General features: G+C 38.9%; 1 protein-coding gene across 3 annotated transcripts; it reads left to right on the top strand.

The window, feature by feature from the left end:
- The first annotated feature begins 11 nt into the window (after nt 1-11).
- On the top strand, nt 12-20,215 carry LOC101845974 (acyl-coenzyme A amino acid N-acyltransferase 1). 3 transcript variants are annotated; one of them, XM_005090748.3, is made up of 10 exons: nt 12-252; nt 4,598-4,710; nt 7,764-7,953; nt 9,266-9,538; nt 11,036-11,205; nt 12,296-12,409; nt 13,834-13,922; nt 15,135-15,216; nt 15,591-15,792; nt 19,675-20,215. In XM_005090748.3, exons 1-10 carry the CDS (start codon nt 240-242, stop codon nt 19,782-19,784), a joined length of 1,356 nt encoding a protein of 451 aa, XP_005090805.1. In that variant the 5' UTR covers nt 12-239; the 3' UTR covers nt 19,785-20,215. The 3 variants fall into 3 exon arrangements, with proteins under 3 accessions (XP_005090805.1, XP_035828116.1, XP_035828114.1); XM_035972221.1 differs by lacking the exon at nt 12-252 and adding an exon at nt 1,671-1,852; XM_035972223.1 differs by lacking the exon at nt 4,598-4,710.
- Nucleotides 20,216-20,622: the final 407 nt, after the last annotated feature.

Below are 20,622 nucleotides of genomic sequence, written 5' to 3'. Positions count from 1 at the left end.
TCAAAGTTGAGTTTGTGGAGTGGATCCGTCCGACCGAGTCCGATGAGCCGAAAGAAAAGTCTGTCTGTAGACCATGAATACACGTAGATCTAGATTCTAAGCCTAGAATCTAAGATCTAAATTTCTAGTAACTCAACAATCAGAGACATTATTAATTTTATAGCTTTCTTGTCTGTGGCTATGTGTGACAGAGACAAACAGTGCCGAAACATACATTTTGTTACCCGCATGCCCCAATCATGCTTAGAAGTGGTACGTATAAAATCTACATTCATTGCATTGTACTTCTTTTACTTTTATTGGATGGAGACCTTCGTCTTCACAGTCACAACATCTCGCTTCCTGGAGTTCCAGGCTCTCTGACCTGGTCCTGGTTGCACATTTATGAACGTTGACTGATAAAGAGAAGTTTAATGAAAATGCATTGATTTAGAATCTATATTTTATTTAGATACTGGTGACACTTGTGTGTGTGTGTTTGTCTGTGTGTGTGTGTGTGTGTGTGTGTGTGTGTGTGTGTATGTGTGTGTGTGTGTGTGAGCAATTTAGTCTAATTCACAATCGGTCTAAGGGTCTAGATCTAGATTCTAGATCTAATTGTAACCTCCCTCTAGTCCTTGGGATACTCCATATTTTTAGAGTGGCCTAAGTTGAAAAAAGAAATCATTTTTTTAGGGGGTACCCATTACGAATGGGGTCGGGGGGGTCAGGACGATCAGACGGTCGCGCCCGACTCGCAGACTCAAAAACACATGCGGTTAAACGTAGAACGACGCAAACTATTTTTAGGACTAGGTAAGGCGACCATCTTCATATCTTGCTTGACGTCAGACCAGGATGCCACTCCGATCACGTGACTACATATAAGTATAGCCCACCGCATGGCACCAAAGATGGAAGTGTCTACCTCTCGCTGTTGGAAGTTTTGATAGCCGAATGGACAGCGTGTCTGCGTTTGAAGTCATGCAATTATTTTATGAGCGGTTCGATCCCGGTCCCGCAAAGTTTTTTTTTTTCTCTTCGCTCCTCCTGACTGACCAACAGTTTTATAAATTATAGTTTGTTGCTTAGTAGTTTTTTTTGTTTTTAAAAAAATGTATATTAGTGATGAAGAATACAGGAGGGGGGGGGGGGGGGGTGATCTAGATCTAATCCTCCAGAGTCTTTTTTGCAATTTTCGTACGGTTTATTGTTTTTGCGTTACCGTTTTTCAATTTCAAACATCAGCGTTCTTAATCTTACTGTTCTGAGCATCAACGATCTAGATCGAAGCGATTTCCATCATATCCAAGTACTAGATCTAGGAAATCTGAAATGATACCAAAAACACGTCATTCCATGCAGTACCTCCATGGCCTTCTTAAAATAGTCTGTGGGTATCCCAGGAAGTGATGACATCACATTACTAAAATTAGCAGCCAATCCGGAAAATGCTTCTTCTATGTTTAACGGCATGTCTCAAAAACAAATGCGTTTGTTGTCATAGGTGACCGAGTTGGGCGATCGGCCCGATCCGCCATATTGGGCGCCCCGTATAAGGTTTCAGAGCTGTATTTAATTATAACTCCCATTTTTGTAATTAGTAAAAAATGGTGGTTGGGAAGAAACAAAAAAGTGTGAGTGGGGGATTATGAAAGTGGTTTATTATGTATGTGGTAGTCATGGCAGACTTTAAAAAATTAACACTGGTCACTATACTAGGTTATTGTGTGCTGTGCCAGATATGCCAGCTAGGGAAGGCTGGTTTACAGAACACTTACTGAGTTTGAGGTCTTTTTTGGGAGAGATGAGCGAGTTTACAAATCGTATGCTACATATTTAAATGTGACGTTGACAAGAATGAAAATGGAAGGTATTAAGTTTGACTTATTCTTGTTTCTGTATAACACACACACATATATATATATATATAAATATATATATGTATAAATTATATATCAGTGCACTTATTGTCTTTCAAATGTTTTGATATCACACAAGCGATTTTCTTATTTTTATCTGAAATAGTTAGTTGGAAGTGTCATCTCTTACTCAGCGAGACATAGGTTAGCCTGTAAAGATACACGATTTACTACAGTTGCCTGCTGTTCTGGTGCACTGTTCCACCGAACGTATGACTATATTTTGTCAGTCTGTTGTACTTAGCAGTAAAGCAGTTCAAGTCTTTAAGGGAAGACCCGGGTCGGCGATCCAAGGCAATATCGATACAATTTTTCAAACTATCCAACTTTTGTTTTTTGCGGAAAAACATCCTTTGACATCTGTTCTATCGAGTCAAAATGAAGAAACTGTTGAAAAAACACCCTAAATGACCTAAAAGGGCGTTTGAAAAGTGCAAAATGCTTTGAAAATCCTTAAAAAAATCCCTGTTTTTTCTGTTTTTCTCAAAATCTGCTTTTTGACATATGTGACCTCCTGGGTGCAAGGAGTTATCAAACACTACAGAAGCTAGAAGCTTCAAATTTGGTGTACATGTGCTTTAAAATCGATTCTGGGGATCTATGAAAGGGAATTGGGAAATATGGGTAACTTATGGAAATATTCAATTTTTTTGTAATATGTACCCCGAAATTTCGTCAACTGACTCTAGGGGGTCCACTGACTTTGGGCTCACTTTTTTAGTTTTAAAGATAGGTCAAAATCCTTTCATAGATCCCCAGTTCATATAGGTTTGTACTTGTGTGCGAAATTTCAGGCTGATAATTCAATATTTACTATGAAATTCTTCTGCACTTAGAAACTGGTTTGAAAATCCAAGATGGCCGCCACAGAGACCCATTTTTTAGAAAAATTCAACAAATTCACCCCTAGTACATCCTATTTACCTATGAACCTCTTGCACAATTACTTGAAATTGAATAAAAGTCTTTCGTTTAGAAAATTTTTCCGGGAGTGTACGTCTCCCCTTAAAAAAAAAGGGGACCCATGTAAAGGGCAACTCAATAACCCATATTCCCAGTGAGTGTATCTCGACTTCTGTTTGATTGTTACATTGTGAGATATTTTCAACTATTTTTTCATTTCTTTTTTTTTCTGTAAGTCAGTTAGTGAGTTCAACACTGTTAATGAAACACACACACACACACACACACACACATACACACACACACACACACACTCGCTTACACATACACACACACACACACTCACACACACACACACACACACACACACATGCGTGCACGCACGCACACATGCACACACACACACACATGCACATATGTACATGCACACACATGCACACACACACATATAAACAAATGCACATGCACACACACACACACACACACACACAAACACAAACACACACGCACACACTCACAAACACGCACACGCACACATTCACAAAAACGCACACTCACACACACACATACACACACATAAACACCTGCACAAACACATGCACACAGAGACACTTCCAAAGACACACACACACACACACACACACACACACACACACACACACACACACACACACACACATATAAACACTCTCTCGTGCGCATAATTAGTTTAACTCATTTCCTACTACTAGGTAGAGTGACCAGGAGAGGTTTCCCCGGCTGAAGTGAATTTTTTAAACTTTTAAGCTAAGATGTGCATGTCTGGGCATACCAGTGAAATGTGGTGCTAACTGATTATCTGTGAAATTCCTCTCAGTCTCAGTCTCTATTTAGTATATCACTTTCTTGTCTCTGTACCTTAATAATAAAAAGCGGATGTTATATTTGTGAATATATGAAGAACAACGACTTACCTGTCTGATATATGGCTACCTCAGAATTACAAAGTTCTATCTGTTCAGTACCTAGTTTTGAGAAATTTGACTTCAAGGATTTTGAGTTTTACATCATGTCAAGCTTTTTGAATGCTTTTCTTTGAATATCTTGAAAACGACTCCGAATAATCTTACGATTTTGATAGAGCAGATGAAACATTTTATTTTTGGCCTCATGGTCTTAGTAACTCCAAATCTCAAAATGGCCAAAAATGTCGGATAGAACTTTGTAATATATCAAGTGTTTAAAAGTTCAACCAAATTTGAGTAGAACACAAAACAAAACTTTGCAATTATAAAAAATTTAATCTTTGAAGCCTTAAATTTGCCTTTCAAAATTACAGTGCTCTACTGACTGAAGGTATCCAAAGGTTATAATTCCTCTTTGTCTATTGACTCTTTGTGCACTGAAGAGCAAGTTTTTATGTAAAATTGTCATTTCTAAATAAACTTGCGGAAGGTTGGTGGCTATTCAAATAGTATGTTCAAGGTGTTGACCATTTCTCTCTAGACAAGCTCGAATATGCCCCACGAAATTTTAAATGACCGTGTGGCAGGTGTCTTTGTTGTTTCTTTGGGTGTCCTGTTGAACATAATAGAATGCAACAATTGGAAATGACATCTTATATGTATTATATTAGTATTAGAATAAAATATTGTTTTAAACAACCTCTCTATCTGAGGAATGTAATGAAATATCTTCAAAGTACTGGGGTGACACCTGTATTTTATTGCCTCTGGTCTATGGATGATGTTTGAGGAGGGAGTGATGCATCTTTTCTATACATAAATCTTTGATGTAATGTTTTCTGTTTGCAGCATGCTCTCGGAGACTTTATACACTAGCACGGCATGTGGTCAGTGGGAATGGACAGCAAGTATACTTCAGTTCTGATGTGAATGCAGGGCAGTCCATTAGGGTTGAGCCACGGGTATGGAAACAAGACTTAATATGAAAAAGCATATTTTGTTATTTATTAATAGTAGGGGCACTCTCTTTTTCAGTATGGAATGTTTATGTTAAATTCTGATCTAGTTTTCCTTTTATATTCCCAATGATTGTATCTTGTCTTCTGTTTGAGTGTTGTGAAATATTTTCAACTTTTTTATAGTTTCTTTTTTGTTTGAAAGTCAATTAATGCATTCAGTAGGCTACACAGTTACTTGAAACACACACACACACGCACGCACGCACGCACGCACGCACACACGCACACACGCACACACACACGCACGCACACACACACACACACACACACACACACACACACACACACACACACACACACACACACAGGGGGCTCTCGTGGTCTAGAGGTTAAGGTGTTCGCCTCTCATTCAAAGGTCCCTGGTCCGAATCTGGGTAGGAATGGAAAAATTTTCTTCTCTAAAATTGTCTCCTTTCACCTCCTATCCTGCTCTCTAGCAATGTTCTGTCGTCTGCTTTCGTCTCTACTTTCTTCCCCCACCCCCTCACCTCCTTTGCCCCCTCCTCTGGGCTCCTGACTCTTTCCGCAGCCTTTCTATTGCTACTCCTTGGCTCTTACTGCTGTCTTTCTTTTGGTCTAAAATCGATAAGAGTAGGCTTCGGCTGCCACGTGGGCTAAATTCAAAAATATCCTACCAATTGAAAATGTTTGGTGTGTCCTGCTCGCTCATATGACCTTATGCAGTGGTGAGCGCTGTAAAACATTTACAAACCCACCCCCCGCCCCAAGAACCCCCCAGACACACACACACACAAACACATTCACTCATTCACACATGTATAGGCGCACCACACTCACATACTTACATGTATGAATACTACACTGACCATTCATATGATCAAGTCTTCTTCTACGGCCTCCAGGCCCTCTCACGAAGTCTAGATCTCACTGGCATAGAGACTCACAAAGTTTTGAAAGAAACCCTAGAGGAGGTGAAAGTGGCATGATTTTGTGGGCAATTGCCTAAATTATTATTCAAGCATGTCATCTTTCAGAATGTTGGCCATGGTTGCAAGAATTGTGTCTCTGTCAGTGGCACATCATGCAAGTCTTGATACCTCGGGTGGTAGCTTTTTATCCAAAGGCATCAGAAATTCTTCCTGCTGGATAACGCAAGACCCCATACTGCTGGTGCCACACAAGACTTCTGAGGCAGAATAATGTTTACTTGTTGCCTCATCCAGCGTGCTCACCAGAATCAATCCCATTGAGCACCTTTGGGGTGCCTTACATAGAAGACTCAACCATATGCACCCAAAGTCACAAATAGCAGCATAGTTGGGCAGAACAGGGAAATCAACTCTCAGATTACATATGTGATTCATCATGATGAAATCAGGCGCTCGTCAAAACAAGGATATTGAAGAAATCACATCTTCCCGGCCGTTTGGTAATTTTTATTGAATTTTTTTTTTTTTTTTTGCTCAACACCTTTTTTTTTCATATAAAACACATTTCTGTGTGGTACTTACTGAAAAACATTGATCAGAGGTATGAAAAATGTAAATTTACACTTTCTAAGGACTCTCAAGCTTTGAAAGTCACCGGCTTTGGCGTCCATTTTCTCGCTAACTTTACCTCTGAAACCAGGCTATCCCACTTCCTTCAATGGCAAATATTTCAACTTCTATTCAAGATTGATGACCATTTTTTACATCTAAAGCAAGACAAATAAACAGGTTTTATGATTATACCATTGTCTCCATAAGCCGGAAAACAGACGAGTGCCTAATTCCACAGCGTCGTGACACATATGTGCATCCATTATAATTGCAGTCCAAGTGGGCCATACAACTTCTATTGGAGTACAGTCGCACCTGCCCTGACGGCCACCTCTATAAGACGGCCACCTGTACAAATGGTCACTTTCCATTCCCCCCTTGCGTTTTTTCTATATAATTTAACTGTGTAAAATGGGCACCTGTCCAACGCGGCCGCGGCCACCATATTTTACCACACAACCCCTATCACACAAAGCAATAACACCTGTCTTAGACGGCCACCTTAGTGACTCCATTACGTTTTGTCATAAATCATGCATTGGCCCCTGGCGTTTTGGGCGAGCCGTCATAATCCAATCATCTGTCGTTGTTGTAGGTAGTCCCTCCAACCGATCAGGTTGCGTAGGCCCCTCCCACTGTTGACCAATAGGTAACAATACATTTTCAACTGCTGATGAGGGAAGCATGTGATCCCTTATAACCCATAAGCCCTGCCCAGAACTCATACACAAATCGTAAGTGAGATGAGTTGTCACTGTTTACCCAGTCTGTAACAAAGTAACAATGGACGTCAACATGAACTTGCGGCAGAAGCGTCGCTCGTTCTCCGAGAGGTGACAACCCATGTGTTTTTTTTTTTTACCATGGCACTCAGTCCTCCTACTCCTTGTTTGACACATTTCGTTTTATTGTCACCCTTGCACAAAAGCAGCAACAAAAGAAAAAAAGAAAAGATAAAAAAAACTAGCGAAAACAACAACAATAACAGCAAAGCAGCTACCATCGGATGGGACCTCAGAAAGGCATGGTTTGTTTTCTTCATCTTGATCAGTCCTGCCTAAGACGGCCACCTGCATTATACAGCCACTTTTCTCCTTGACAATGGGTGGCCGTCTTACACAGGTTCGACTGTATATTATGGAGAGGATCTACATACTTGTTTACATTTCCGATTTTATTCCTGAATTGTTTCTTGTCTTGCCTCAGCCCTGTTGTATGACAGTTATTGTATGTACAGCTAGTTTTCTGCATAAAAATATGCTTTATTTCTTTTATGGTACTTTGTAGCCTTAAATTTGCCTTTAAAAATCACAGTGCTCTACAGACTGAAGGTATCCAAAGGTCATAATTCCTATTTTGATATTTAATTCTTAAATGACTCTTGTTTTTTTTAATATGTGTAGCAATGATAGTGACTTTCAAAATATGAATGTATTATTGTTTCTGTTCCTGATATACACCTTTCTAAATGACTTGTCATTAATTGTTTGCTAGGTTGCACTTTATGATGACAAAGTGGACATAGCTTTAAGTGGATTTTCATCACACGAGAAAGTCACAGTCCATGGGCAATCTGTGAATGGAGAAAAAAAAATCTTGTTTGGCTCTTGTGGACAGTACATAGCTGATGAGAACGGCTTTGTGGATGTAACTAAACAACCTTCACATGGCGGCACCTACACTGGTAAATTCATTAGAGTAACAGTATCATGCTGTTCCCATTGCCACTTCGCTACCCTAGAACTACAAAGTTGTATCTACTCAGTACCAGTTTTTGAGATATATGATGTAAAAAATTTTGAGGTGCACAACGTGTCAAGCTTTTTCTAATGCAATTCTTTGAACGTCTTGATAAGGACTCCAAATAATCTTACGATTTTTATAGAGTAGAGAGAATATTTTGTTTCTGACCTCATTGACTTAATAACTTAAAAAGGCCAAAAATGTCTGATAGAACTTTGTAATTCTAAAGTAACGACTCCTTGATGCCTAAAGTGGTGAGTGGGCTGTTCATAGGACAGCAGGTGTTGACCTCTCTGTTGGACAGTGTAATTTAAGCTCTGAAATATATGGTCATGTAGTTAATGCTTACTCCATAGTTTATTGATTTTAAAAAAATGAGTTCCATGAAATCAAATCTTTTATTGTCTGATGTTTGCAAGGTTGGCCTACATATTCTAAAAGTTTTATCTTTTCTCTATTCATAGTGGAAAAAGTACTAGATGTGTTTTGCTTTTTTTCTGCTTTAAATCTAGATTGTTGAAAGTGCAATACAGTTAATAGGATTCCTGGTAAATGAAAGGAATTTAGGTATTGGGATCCAATTGGTTGAGTGGTCAGTATATGCTAATTCAGAAAGAATATAAAAACAATGTACAGTGCTGTATTTCTGTGACCAGCAAAGTAAAGGCATTACTGTATTTGATTTGGTTGCGGTTTGCTTTGTATTTTGTGGCTGGCATCTGCAGTGTAATGGGTTTTTTTTTACCATGCTTGTAAAATATGTGACGAAATGTCTTTGTGTCTGTTGTTATGGAGTGTAACCTTTACCTCCTGGGTTGGGCCTGTAAGGCCAAATGGAAACAACCTGCCTTCTGAGAGCTTTTTTTTGGGGGGGGAGTGGGGGGATGGGCGGAGAGGCATAACATGTTTGCTACAAGCAATTACAATTGTATTGTGTGGTGCAGTATACTGTGCAAATATTTATGTTCGTGGTTGGCGGATGCTCTGGTGTGGTTTGCTTTTTCTTTCCTATGAAACATCTATCGAACATCTATCGTCCTTATCTCCCCTTCTTTTTTTTTGTTTGTTACGCTCTTGTAACACCTATAATCTTCTGGCGCTCATATGACCTTATGCAGTTGTGAGTGCCGTAAAACCTCTACTAAAAAAAATCAAGTATTTATGCCCCATTTTAAATTTATTTCTGCAAAGACAAGTAACTGTTGTCACATTTAAATCAATGCCTTATCTCAGTTTTGGTTGTGTTTTTATAGGTGTCGAGCCCATGGGAATTGTGTGGAGCCTCCAGCCAGCCCCAGGGCAGCCTCAGCAAACCCGCATGGCCATCAACTTCACAAACCGACCTGGTTTGATCACCCTGAACACCTATGCAGGACATTTAGATTTGACAGATATATATGGAGAGTCGGGCATTCAGCCCTCGAGTTTAGCATCTATTGAAATAGAACGCTGGTTCAGACATGAGGATGTTACTCGAATTGAGATTGAAGAAGGAAATGTCAGAGGGGCCCTTTTCTTGCCTCCTGGTATGTAACACGAAGAAAGCTATTATAAAATGTTGCCTTGTTTCTGATTGCCTTTTTGTTTTGTTCAAAAGTCAAGAATCATAATATAAATCTCCAGTTTCCTAGATTTGTTTGATCTTGCTTTTAGTGAAAAGTTGGATGAAAAACTGACAATTATGTCTGTTAACCAATCTTTGAAGTTAACTTCTATTTGAGGCACATGGGTATATGGCCTTTTTCTTCCTATTTTAAAGTTTCCCCAGAGGTATTGGAAACTCTTCAATGACAAAAAGCAATCAACAAAATGTACATGTATGCTTTGAGATATTTTTCAGTCATGCTGAATTTTTTCCCCGAAGTCTTTAAATGGAAGCAATGGCAATACTAGGGACGAAGTTCACGATTGCTGCTTATATGCTTGAATTTTTTCTGCAGTGCAACTGACTTTTCTTGATACAAAACTTCATGACTTTTTGATTTTTATATATTGTAAGCTGCTCTTTTCAGTATCAAGGATTTTTCACTTATGTATTGTCGACCAGCTGTTAAAGTGTCCAAAGGCAAAGCCCAAAACTCAAATTCTGAATGTCAAAGAAAGCAAGAAAAAATGCATAAAGTTAAAGAAAGTCCAATTGTTACAAGAATGAAACTTTTTTCACTCTCTTGAAAAGTTTTACCTTTTGGGCTCAGGACATTTTAAAAGCTTGCCAACGATATGATTCTTGGCTTTAGTCTTATGGTAGAGCTTACTAGTTTTGGCAAAGTAGGTATTTTTCTTTGCAAACTGTAAATGTTTATAAAGGTTAGTGTTAAAGCATTATAAAAACAGACAGACCATAGTATTCATGAACATTTTATGAATAAGATCTAGTATAAATGGTAGTATACATTTTTGTTTGCTTCAGAAGTCATGTCAGTTATATCACTTCACCCCACAAAAGTGTGGCCAGGAAAAACAGTGACCATACATAGGACAAAGGTCTGAACTAGTTGGACTCTCAGGTTCTGTTATTTTGTAGAAAGGTGGCAAGGGTGAACTTTTTATGGCTTTACTTAAAACCCACATATTCCAAAAGAAATAAAACATTTTGGACAAAACATGGATGCTCTTGATTGATGATTACAGATTCTCTGGATAGAAACAAAATACAGTCAAAATTGTCCAAGACGGCTACCCATTGTCGAGGAGAAACGTGGTCGTCTTTGACAGGTGGATGTCTTGACAGTGTCATTTTGATATATATATATATATATATATATATATATATATATATATATAAAAGTGGGGGAGGGGGGATGGTAGTGGCAGTTTTTACGGATGATTGTCTTGAACAGATGTGGCTGTTACAATATGTTCCACTGTTATAAAATGCTGCACTTGTAACATTCATCTCTCTGTTTATCAACCTAGTGCCAAAGTATGGCGTCTTTTTTCTGTGGACAATCTGATCTGTTAGTTATACTTTTTTTTAAATGACAGTCATTACGTTTTACTGATATGGAATGTTTTATTTACAGGGGATGGCCCGTTCCAGGGTGTGATTGACATGTTTGGTTCTTCCGGAGGCCTCATTGAGTACAGGGCTGCACTACTTGCCTCTCGTGGTTTCGCAGCCCTCTCTTTGCCGTATTTCAAGTACAAGGATCTGCCTGCAAATTTACTGGATCAGGGCTTTGAGTACTTCGAGGTATCGGACTTGATTTGTTTTTCTTTTCATTACTGTATGAATATTTAGCTTTAGATTCCTTTTGTTCCTGAAGAATTTCTATCTGTATTGTTTTAATTTGTAAGCTTTCTGTCCTTGTGTCTCCTTCACTCCTTTAAAACCCGAGTGGATTGTTGGGGGGGGGGGTGCCACTGGTAGGTCTTACTTCTTTACTTTCCCTCTGTTGTTTCTGTCTATCTCTCTTAGTTTTTCTGAGCACAAATGATCATTGTTGTGTTTATCTGCTTTTCTTAACTCAAACAAACAAATGAATTAAAGCTTGTAAGTAAAGAAGAGGGATGAAAGTGAGAATGTGGCACAAGTACTGAATAAGGACGGGTATATTTTCTTTTTCCTTTGCTCAGTTACAGGGTACAGTTGAGCCTTGACATATCACCCTCTCATACTGATGGTACTGGTGTATCTCTGTTGAACATTTGATCAACTACAAAAATACATTTGCTCACATTTTGATACATTATACTGGCATAGAGACATAGATCAAATCAGATTGTTTTGACCTCTAAAATACAAATCTATGCTTAAAAAAAAAAGTAGAATTGGTGATGCCTTTAATTTGCTACGCTATTTCGTTATGTTTTCCAAAAGCAGCAAATTATAAAGGACCGGCATTATCTTCTGGGATGAATAACCCAGCCAGCAAATTTGTAGGCAATTAAGAGACCAGGAACCTTGTGAATATCAGAAAACTGACCAATAACCAGTTGTTGTTACAGTGAAATGAAGGGTTGGATTAGATATTCAGCCTTGAAACTGAAAAAGAGAGCCTTTTGGAGTTGTTTGTTACATGTATTCTTGGAAGGGATGAGGTTTGCAAGAAAGAGGGTCAGGTGTTTTTGTAGTCTGTCCTGAACAAATCATAATATAGGGGGTCTCTTGTGAGCAGGGGAGAGTGAATCACTTCGTTGAAAACATATTTTTACACTCTCAGTCTTGGATTCAAAGACGTTGGCAGGAATGAAGATATGTTGGACTTGTACCATGAATAGTATAGCGTCTGTTTTTCATCTGTGTGTTTGACTGGTCAGAACAATATCTGGTTTTGTCACAGGAAGCTGTGAACTGGTTTTCCAAACATCCAAAGATTTACCAAGGAGGAATTGGAGTCATTGGTGTGTCCAAAGGAGCGGAGTATGTACTGTGTATGAGTGCCTATTGCCCACAAGTGAGCATGATAATTACTTCTGTTATTAGCAGGCTTTAGGGTAAGGAGTTACTAGTTGGAAAATTTGGAGCGTGGTAGATTTCATGTTGAGTATTGAGTAGAGACACTTCACCTCCAGTCTGTGGGAGAGCCACTGGGAAAAGCAGAAAAACAATAAACTATATGAAATAAAACCCAAACTAGAACAGAGAAATCCTTCGGACCTCTCCGGAAGAGACGAAGTCATTTTTACTCAATTGCGCATCGGACACACGGCCCTGACCCACAAATACCTCCTACAAGGAGATGAGAAGCCGTTCTGTGTCGGATGCGACACAGATTTTACCGTTAGACACATCTTAACCGAATGTCTAGACTTTGGAGAGATCCGAAGGAAATATTATGAATGCAAGAAATTGCAAGACAATTTTTCCGTCGTTGTTCCCAGCAGAATATTGAATTTTATGAAGGCCATTTTAGCTGCGAGCATTTCGCACTTGAGGGAGGCATTGCGCTGCCAAGAGCGAAATGCTCGCAGCTAAAGGGATTTGAAAACAACAACAACAACAACAACATGAAGGCCATTGGCCTCTATGGCAAATTGTAAAGTGAAATCGTACTATTTAAATTATTGTTTATTATAAGAGTTGTTTTAAATTGAAAATATATTTACACGGAATTTTATTATTTTAGCATTTTAAAGTCTAATAGTTAACCAATCGTGCAGTGAACTTTTGCGAAAGTAAACAACTTGTGTTTCGCGCACTCATATGACCTTACGCAGTTGCGAGGGCCGTAAAACCCTATACTACTACTACTTCTTTTTTTTGGGTGGTGGGGGGTGGTGGTGGTGGTGTATACATATGGCAATTTCTCAGCTCCGTTAATGAATATTTCTTGAGCTGCTGTATTGTATCGATTTTTTTTCTTTCTTTATTTTTGTCTTTCTTTCTTGGCACTGCCTTCCAATAATGACTTCCACTCCGTTTTATCTGCTGTTCCCCACATCCTGATTGTACCTGTCTGCTCTGTAATGTGATCTTGAGACATTCTTTCTGGCCATCCTAAGGATTGTATTTCAGTTCTTTTTCTCCATTCAGGACATCTTTTTGTCCACCTATTGTTCTTCATTTTACTAATGTGACCTGCACGTTTCTGATTTTTGTTGGAGTACAAATTTTGGGACGTCTGACACTCTTTTTTTTCTTTCGTATTTTTTGTGCTTTATTTGATCTTGAACTCTTATGCCCAGCATCTTCCTTTCCTTTGCTCTTTCTGTTGTCCTGTTGTATTGATAAAATGTGTAAATGCTGACCATCCTCCTCTTTAAATAAAATAGTGCAAATTTAATTTCAATTGTTTTATTTGTTGTTGGCTTGGTTTTTCCCCCTTTTTTTTCTCTCATTCTTCTTTTGCTAATGGTCTTGCATTTTTATTACTCATAGGTGACTGCTGCTGTCAGTATAAATGGTTTATTCAATATGTGTATCGGTGATCTGAAGTACAAAGGAGAAGTGTTGCTCAAGGGGTCCGAGTGAGTTATTGTTTTGCTTCGATATCGTAGAGTTAGGTATGAGCATAGCTCATGACTCAAATCTTAATTATTTTTAATGGTTGAAACCAAGACTTTCCATTCATCACTGAGAGGACAGAGTTACTTATGTAAAAGCCTAGAAACTTCCTGGCCTTCAAAGTTCAAGAATTCCCCATTTGTGGGTTATACCCTGAGTTGGCCACTCCACATTTCAGCATGATATCAGCTGAGCTGATAGCATAATCTGTATTGTCAGCCCAAAATAAGATAACATAGAAAAAAAGGCCATTAGGACTTTTCCTGATCTTTTTATTTGAATTTCATTCAATATTTCTGGCCGCTGTCTCCAAGTAGTCACTATGTGAAAGAGGGAAATTATGTGGGACCGTGTTAAGAGATATATGTGATTATATTATATTTAAAAAATCTGTATCACAACTTTCATTGTCTTTTTGTTACCTGCTTCTGTTTTTTTTATAAACAGAACAAAATGCCTTAAAACTGATTCTGTGGTCTCCACGTAAGAACCCAGTCAGAGGAAGACAAAAATTTTTTATTTTTTTAAAAAACGCGAAAAACGATTTTTAGGCTTATGTCAAGAGGCACCATTTGGCTCATGTTAAAAAGTAGAGGGGGCTTGTGAAAGTGCCTTCTCTTCTCAAGTAATGATAAATAATACCTACCAAATGTGTAAAATGTTTTTTACTTATTATATTCTCTCCAATAGTAATTTTGGTAGTGAGTAATGTAACTGAGACAACAATAAAGTGCTTGACCTAATTTGGTGGCTACCCTGTTACAGTATGGGTTTTATTTTAACCTCATCAACACAATGTAGACCATTTTGATCAATACTGCCTGTCTAAGTCCTGCCTTTGCAGGACGCATCCCAGAGGAAAGACAGATACTTGATAAAATACCTTTCCCAACTGGAGCTCAAGTCTTCTGTGCTTAACATGAAGAATGATGATGAGAGTTAAACCTCAGACATCAATACCCTGGAAGTGAGCCATGAATTGTTGTTGTGAGTACTTGAAGAAAGAGTAATGAGTACTTAAGGGCACCTTTGCTTTGGACATGTTTGTTTGTTTAATAAAGTGTCTCTTTTGTCATGTGTTTATACACTTCCATGCTTCCATATATAGCTTGTATTTTAGAAAATGCCCGACACCTTGTGTTCATATAATGACAGCCCCTTATTTTGCATTCCAGAATTGACCTCAGAGATGAATACTTTACTGATGACGGACTCATACTGACGGACGCCTACCCAACGAGGGGAGACCTCATCCCGGTATGAGAGGAAGCTTTTCTTAAAATGGGCTTGCTCTTGTTTTTTGCACTGTTTTTTAATGTGGTTAAACTGAAGCAAATAAACAAATGAACAAATTGCAAGTAAGGATGGAAACAATTGTAGGTCATTTCTGAGATATAAACTACTGTATAGTGTCATTTTAGGATTAGACTCGGTAGGTGTTTTTTTGTCTTTGTTCTCTAGCCAGGTCTTTTAAAATTCATATTGGAGAATACTAACACATGTAAAGAAACACACCCACGTGCACATCCACTTAAACATGCAAACGCACACACATGTGCGTGCACACACACAGACACACACATATCTCTCTTTGTTGTGGTTAGACATTACTGTGTATGTTCTTTTCTCAGATCTGGAAGGGCAAGGCGAAACACCTAATGCTGGTCTCCATGGACGATGGTCAGGTGAACCCGGAGAGCTATCAGGTCCTTTATGATGCATGCCCAGAGGAGAAAAAGAAGGACATAGAGATTGTGAGATATCCCGGTGCTGGCCATCTGTTGGAACCTCCATACAATGCTTTGTGTAGGGCTTCTGTCAACAGAGTATTCGGTGAGAGTTTGTTGTCCTTTTTTCTCTATAACTGTCTAGCACACTCATAGTGAGTGAGCACATAACACAGATTTTCAGAACCAGATTTAAAAAAAAATGCATGTAAATTCATTGTATTTGAAATATGTACTTGTACAGCAAAATTCGTTCGTAACGAAAAGGTTACACAGTGTGCGTGTTAAACTGTAGACACACACACATTTATATCAGGGTGGCCAGTGAAGTCGGAAAGTCGGAAATTGGTTGGAAATTTTTGTTTAGGTCGGATAAGTCGGATTTTTGTAGGAAAAATTTTGTTCCAACGGAAATGGTTGGATAAACGTCGGCAATAAAAGGAAATTTGAGGAAATCTGTAAGTTGCCTCGCGAAAGACCCGCGAAAATACATAAAAGGTCTCGAATATTTGAAAACCAAACCCGATAACGTCCCTAAGTTCATTTTGTCGGTCGCGATCATTCAGCTTTTCCCGGTCTGAGAGTACGTTTCATCCGAACAGGCGGCTATGGCGGCAAGCGGAAGTGTACGAGTGATGCCGAGGCTCGATCGGGAAAATCTAGATCTACTTTCGCTTTCACTACCACCCTGAAATTTGCCGGTAAAAGTCTGATAACACAACATTGTTGTAACATGAGGTTTGTGCATTACAAAGGCTGAGTCGCTGTGAAAATGAATCAATAATTGTCACTTGTGTAAAAAGAAAAGAAAGTTATACAAGCGTCTTGTCGTGCTAGCCATCGTGACCGGTCACTGAACCTGCGCGTTTGTATGTCACACACATGATGATAGGGCGTCGAGTGAGTACCGCGAATGTTAGGGTCACTAAAGTTCATTTTAAGTCTGAGCGTTGCGAAGTATAGGACTCCGGAATGGCGGGATTATTAATTAAAAAAAAAAAGATACACTCGGGTGGGGGGGGGGGGGGGTTAAAGGCAACACCAGGGGGAAAAACTGAACTTGGTAGCAAATTTTAGCATTAGCATTTAGAATTTTGATTGCAACGAGAGCTTTCTGCATAGCGCATGTTGTGCAGGACTTGTGTGGAATCGGGATCCGTCATACCTTGTAAGCTGTGTTATTGAACTAAAAGGTTGGTCATTCAGGTGTAAAAGCTTTGAACACTCACATGGTACCTCAAAAACACATGAAAGCCCAAACCAGCCATTGTGGTGCCAAATCTATTCTTAAGGTTACCAAGAACAGAACAAGTGTTGTGAGAGATACTGAAAGGAGCACCAACAGTAATATAATAGTAATCAACTAGAGCAGTTGTTGACACGAGTCTTCTCATTCATGAGATGTTTTCAGGCTGAAAAATAGCTGAGATTTCAGTGTAGTTGCACAAAACGTGGCTACCTTGGAACATTAATTGGGATTGCCCCAGTGATGTAGTCGGCTATCCTAAGATGTGTACAAAATAGCTCCTTCTATGTGATTCTCTTTGACGAGAGCCGTAACACTGACAATGGCAAGAAACAGCTTGACTTATAGTGGTAGGATTTTTTTGGGTGTGGTAGGATTTTTAGGAGGAAAATTTCCCTGGCCACCCTGTATATTTTAAAAAAGTTTTACCTCTCTCATATGAGCACTGACAAATTAGTTGATATTGGGCTGGACAACAGTGTGGAAAAACCTGGTTCAAATCATCAACAAAAAACTCTTGAACTTGTGTGAGAAGTTTTCAAGGAACTGCACTCACTTCGCTTGGCTATGTCAAGGGTGGATATTTTATTTCGAAGACTTGAAGACTTCTTATGACCTGTCTGCATTCGTAGGGCCATATTAAATGATATTGTACCTTTTATTTGTATAGTGGGGTCTGCTTAAATCATACACAGATAATCCAAAAACAGCAGCAAACCGAAAAAATAAAATTCTTTGTTTTTTTTCTTCTTCCACCCGAGCAATCTCTCTAAATTGAAATTTCAAGGTAGTCTTTGCAAATTTTGGTTTCAACAGACTCCATTGTATGTGTGTATACATATATACAGTCAAACCTGTGTAAGACGGCCACCCATTGTCAAGGAGAAAAGTGGCCGTATAAGACAGGTGGCCGTCTTAGGCAGGACTGATCAAGATGAAGGAAACAAACCATTCTCATCTAAGGCCCCAATCGAAAGTAGCCGCATTGTTGTTGTTTTTGCTTTTGTAGGTGCTGATGGTGGTGGTGGTTTGTGTTTTGTTTGTAATTTTTATTTTGTTGCTGATTTTGCACAAGGGTGACAATAAAACGAAATGTATCAGACGAAGAAGACCGAGTGCCATGCGTGTTAAAACAAACACATAGGTCACCGCCACTCGGAGAATGAGCAACGCTTCTGTCTCAAGTTCATGTTGATGTCCTTTGTTACTTTGTTACAGACTGGGTAAACAGTGACCACTCATCTCACTTACGATTTGTGTATGAGTTCTGGGCGGGGCTTATGGGTTATGAGGGATCACATGCTTACCTCACCAGCAGCTGAAAATTGGTAGCTATTGGTCAACAATGGGAGGGGCCTACGCAACATGATCGGTTGGAGGGACTACCTAACAACAATGACAGGTGATTGAATTATGACGGCTCGCCCACAACGCCAGGGGCCAATGCATTATTTATGACAAAACGTAATGGAGTCACTAAGGTGGCCGTCTAAGACAGGTGTTATTGCTTAGTGTAATAGGGGTTGTGTGTTAAAATATGGTGGCCGCGGCCGCGTTGGACAGGTGCCCGTTTTACACAGTTAAATTATATAGAAAAAACGCAAGGGGGGAAATGGAAAGTGGCCGTTTGTACGGGTGGCCATCTTATAGAGGTGGCCGTCAGGGCAGGTTTGACTGTAGTTGTTTAATATAATGCCAGCTTGAAAGGAAGTATTTATACGATATCCCATCCGAGTAATGTTCGGGGTCAGTATATTTCAATGCCCTGGTCAGTTATTCATTTCTAGTAGCCGTGACACCTTAAGCAGGACAACAAGGGCCAGCTTTAAATGTTTCTCTGTTAGACTAAGAATTAAATCTTCTTCAGTGAACCCTTGTACTCAGCCCTGCTCTGTCTGCTTCCCTTTATTTAACATTTGCAAAGTGACTACTTCTTTATTCTTTGTGCTTACTTTGGCAATTTTATAGACATTTAACAGGGGTGGTTGGAGGTGTCCTTGGTATTCCAATGGAAGGACCACTTCTTTTCTTCCCCCCTCATTATTTTCTGTCTATCTTGCTTTATCTTTTCCCTGCACTAAATGACCATTTCAGTGTCCCTATACTTTTCTGTGCTTGAAATTCCATCTGAAATTTGACATACTATTTATTGCTGAGCCAGGTTTCAAAGAGAACATTGCATCGCACATAGATAGGAAATTCAATAGTAATTATGCTTAAAAACTTTTGGATCAAGATAATACAGTCTAGCACTCAGGTAGCTTTTAATTGGCGGAACGTGGAATCCTTTTCGTTATCATTAGGAATTTCGCTATTCACATGTTTTGAATACAAAGAATGTACATGTAATGTATGAAAAATAATTTATTTGGGACGTAAAAATCTGTTCGCTATGTGCGTGTTTCGCTTTATATGTGCATGTTTGCTATGTGTGTGCTAGACTGTAGAATAATTCAACAGAGCTGTTGACTGGTGTTGTGTCTACCCAGAGCTGCTCACTGAAGGGTTATCAGATTCTGTTAGTCTTGTTGAGAGATAAAGCATTGTTGATTCAATGAGACAATGAAACATAGAAAGAATTTTTCTAACTCAGTTGAAGCCACTGAATCGATTGGTGCTAAGTTTTGCTGGAAACTTTTTGTGTTTTGAAAATAGGGTTTTTTTGGGTTTTTTTTTGGGGGGGGGGGGGGGGGGGTTAGTTTTTCTAGGAATTTATTATTTTTTTCATGTCTCTTCTTTCAGGTGTGGTTATGTACTGGGGTGGACGTCCTAAAGAACATGCCCATGCTCAAGAAGATTCCTGGCAGAAAACCCTAGAATTCTTAAGAGAGAACATTCCCAAAACTCTATAGTTGGTTCTGTGGTAGGCAGTGATAATGCATGTTCTTTGAGTGTGGTTTGTATAGATAAACAGAACCTGCGTATATCAGTCGAGCTGTGAAATGAGGAAAATTTGTGCAGCATGAAAGTGGATTGAGTTACTTTAAGGTCCCTTTTTTCAGGACACACCTTGAATTTCTGCAATGAGAGAATACTCAAGATTACTGTTTCAGGTTTCAGAGCTTCTTGTAAGCTTAGTGAATTTAATCTAAGTATGTGTTTTTGTATGCTCTCTAATAAATGCCAAAGATCATGTCAGACCACCACCTTTCCTACAGATTATAGCTTGTTCACTTTTGCATGTCTATGTTTAAAAAATATTAGTTCAAATATTAATTTACCAATGCCCACATAACTAACTGTACATGGCACTCCTGTAGGCCAGCAACCAAAGAAATATATTTTTTAAAAAATCTTGATCCAGTTATTTCTTCATTTGGGCCCCCACATTAAACATCTCCCTTTTGGGGCAAACATAGAATCTCTGCACTACAATAGATGATTTTATAGTTATCTCACCTACAAAGTGCCTGTTTTGAAACAGCAACATCACCTATTTCAGTGTAATCTTGTAGATTTCTTCCCACCAGTGTCTAAACATCTCCACACGAGTCTCGAAAAGCACTTAGCCATATGTTGCACCGTGTGTCATTGGCATGCGTTAAAGTATGATGTTGATGAAAATAGGTCAACCTCTTTATGCTTTATGTGTGTGCTGTAAATCCCAAATTATTATTTTTATCCGTTTTAGGCTAACATCAAAGGAAATGTGTAGGAACCTTAGTTTGCACTGATCTTCATGAATGGACT

Source organism: Aplysia californica, unplaced genomic scaffold (genome assembly GCF_000002075.1).
Source record: "Aplysia californica isolate F4 #8 unplaced genomic scaffold, AplCal3.0 scaffold00021, whole genome shotgun sequence".
Taxonomy (NCBI): Eukaryota; Metazoa; Mollusca; class Gastropoda; order Aplysiida; family Aplysiidae; genus Aplysia; species Aplysia californica.
This window is presented reverse-complemented; position numbering and strand designations above follow the sequence as displayed.

Bases quoted from the DNA above. Each gene is read 5' to 3' on its own strand.
- LOC101845974 (XM_005090748.3), top strand. The intron at 4,711-7,763 runs GTATGGAAACAA...ATTGTTTGCTAG, and splicing joins CCATTAGGGTTGAGCCACGG to GTTGCACTTTATGATGACAA. The intron at 11,206-12,295 runs GTATCGGACTTG...GTTTTGTCACAG, and splicing joins AGGGCTTTGAGTACTTCGAG to GAAGCTGTGAACTGGTTTTC.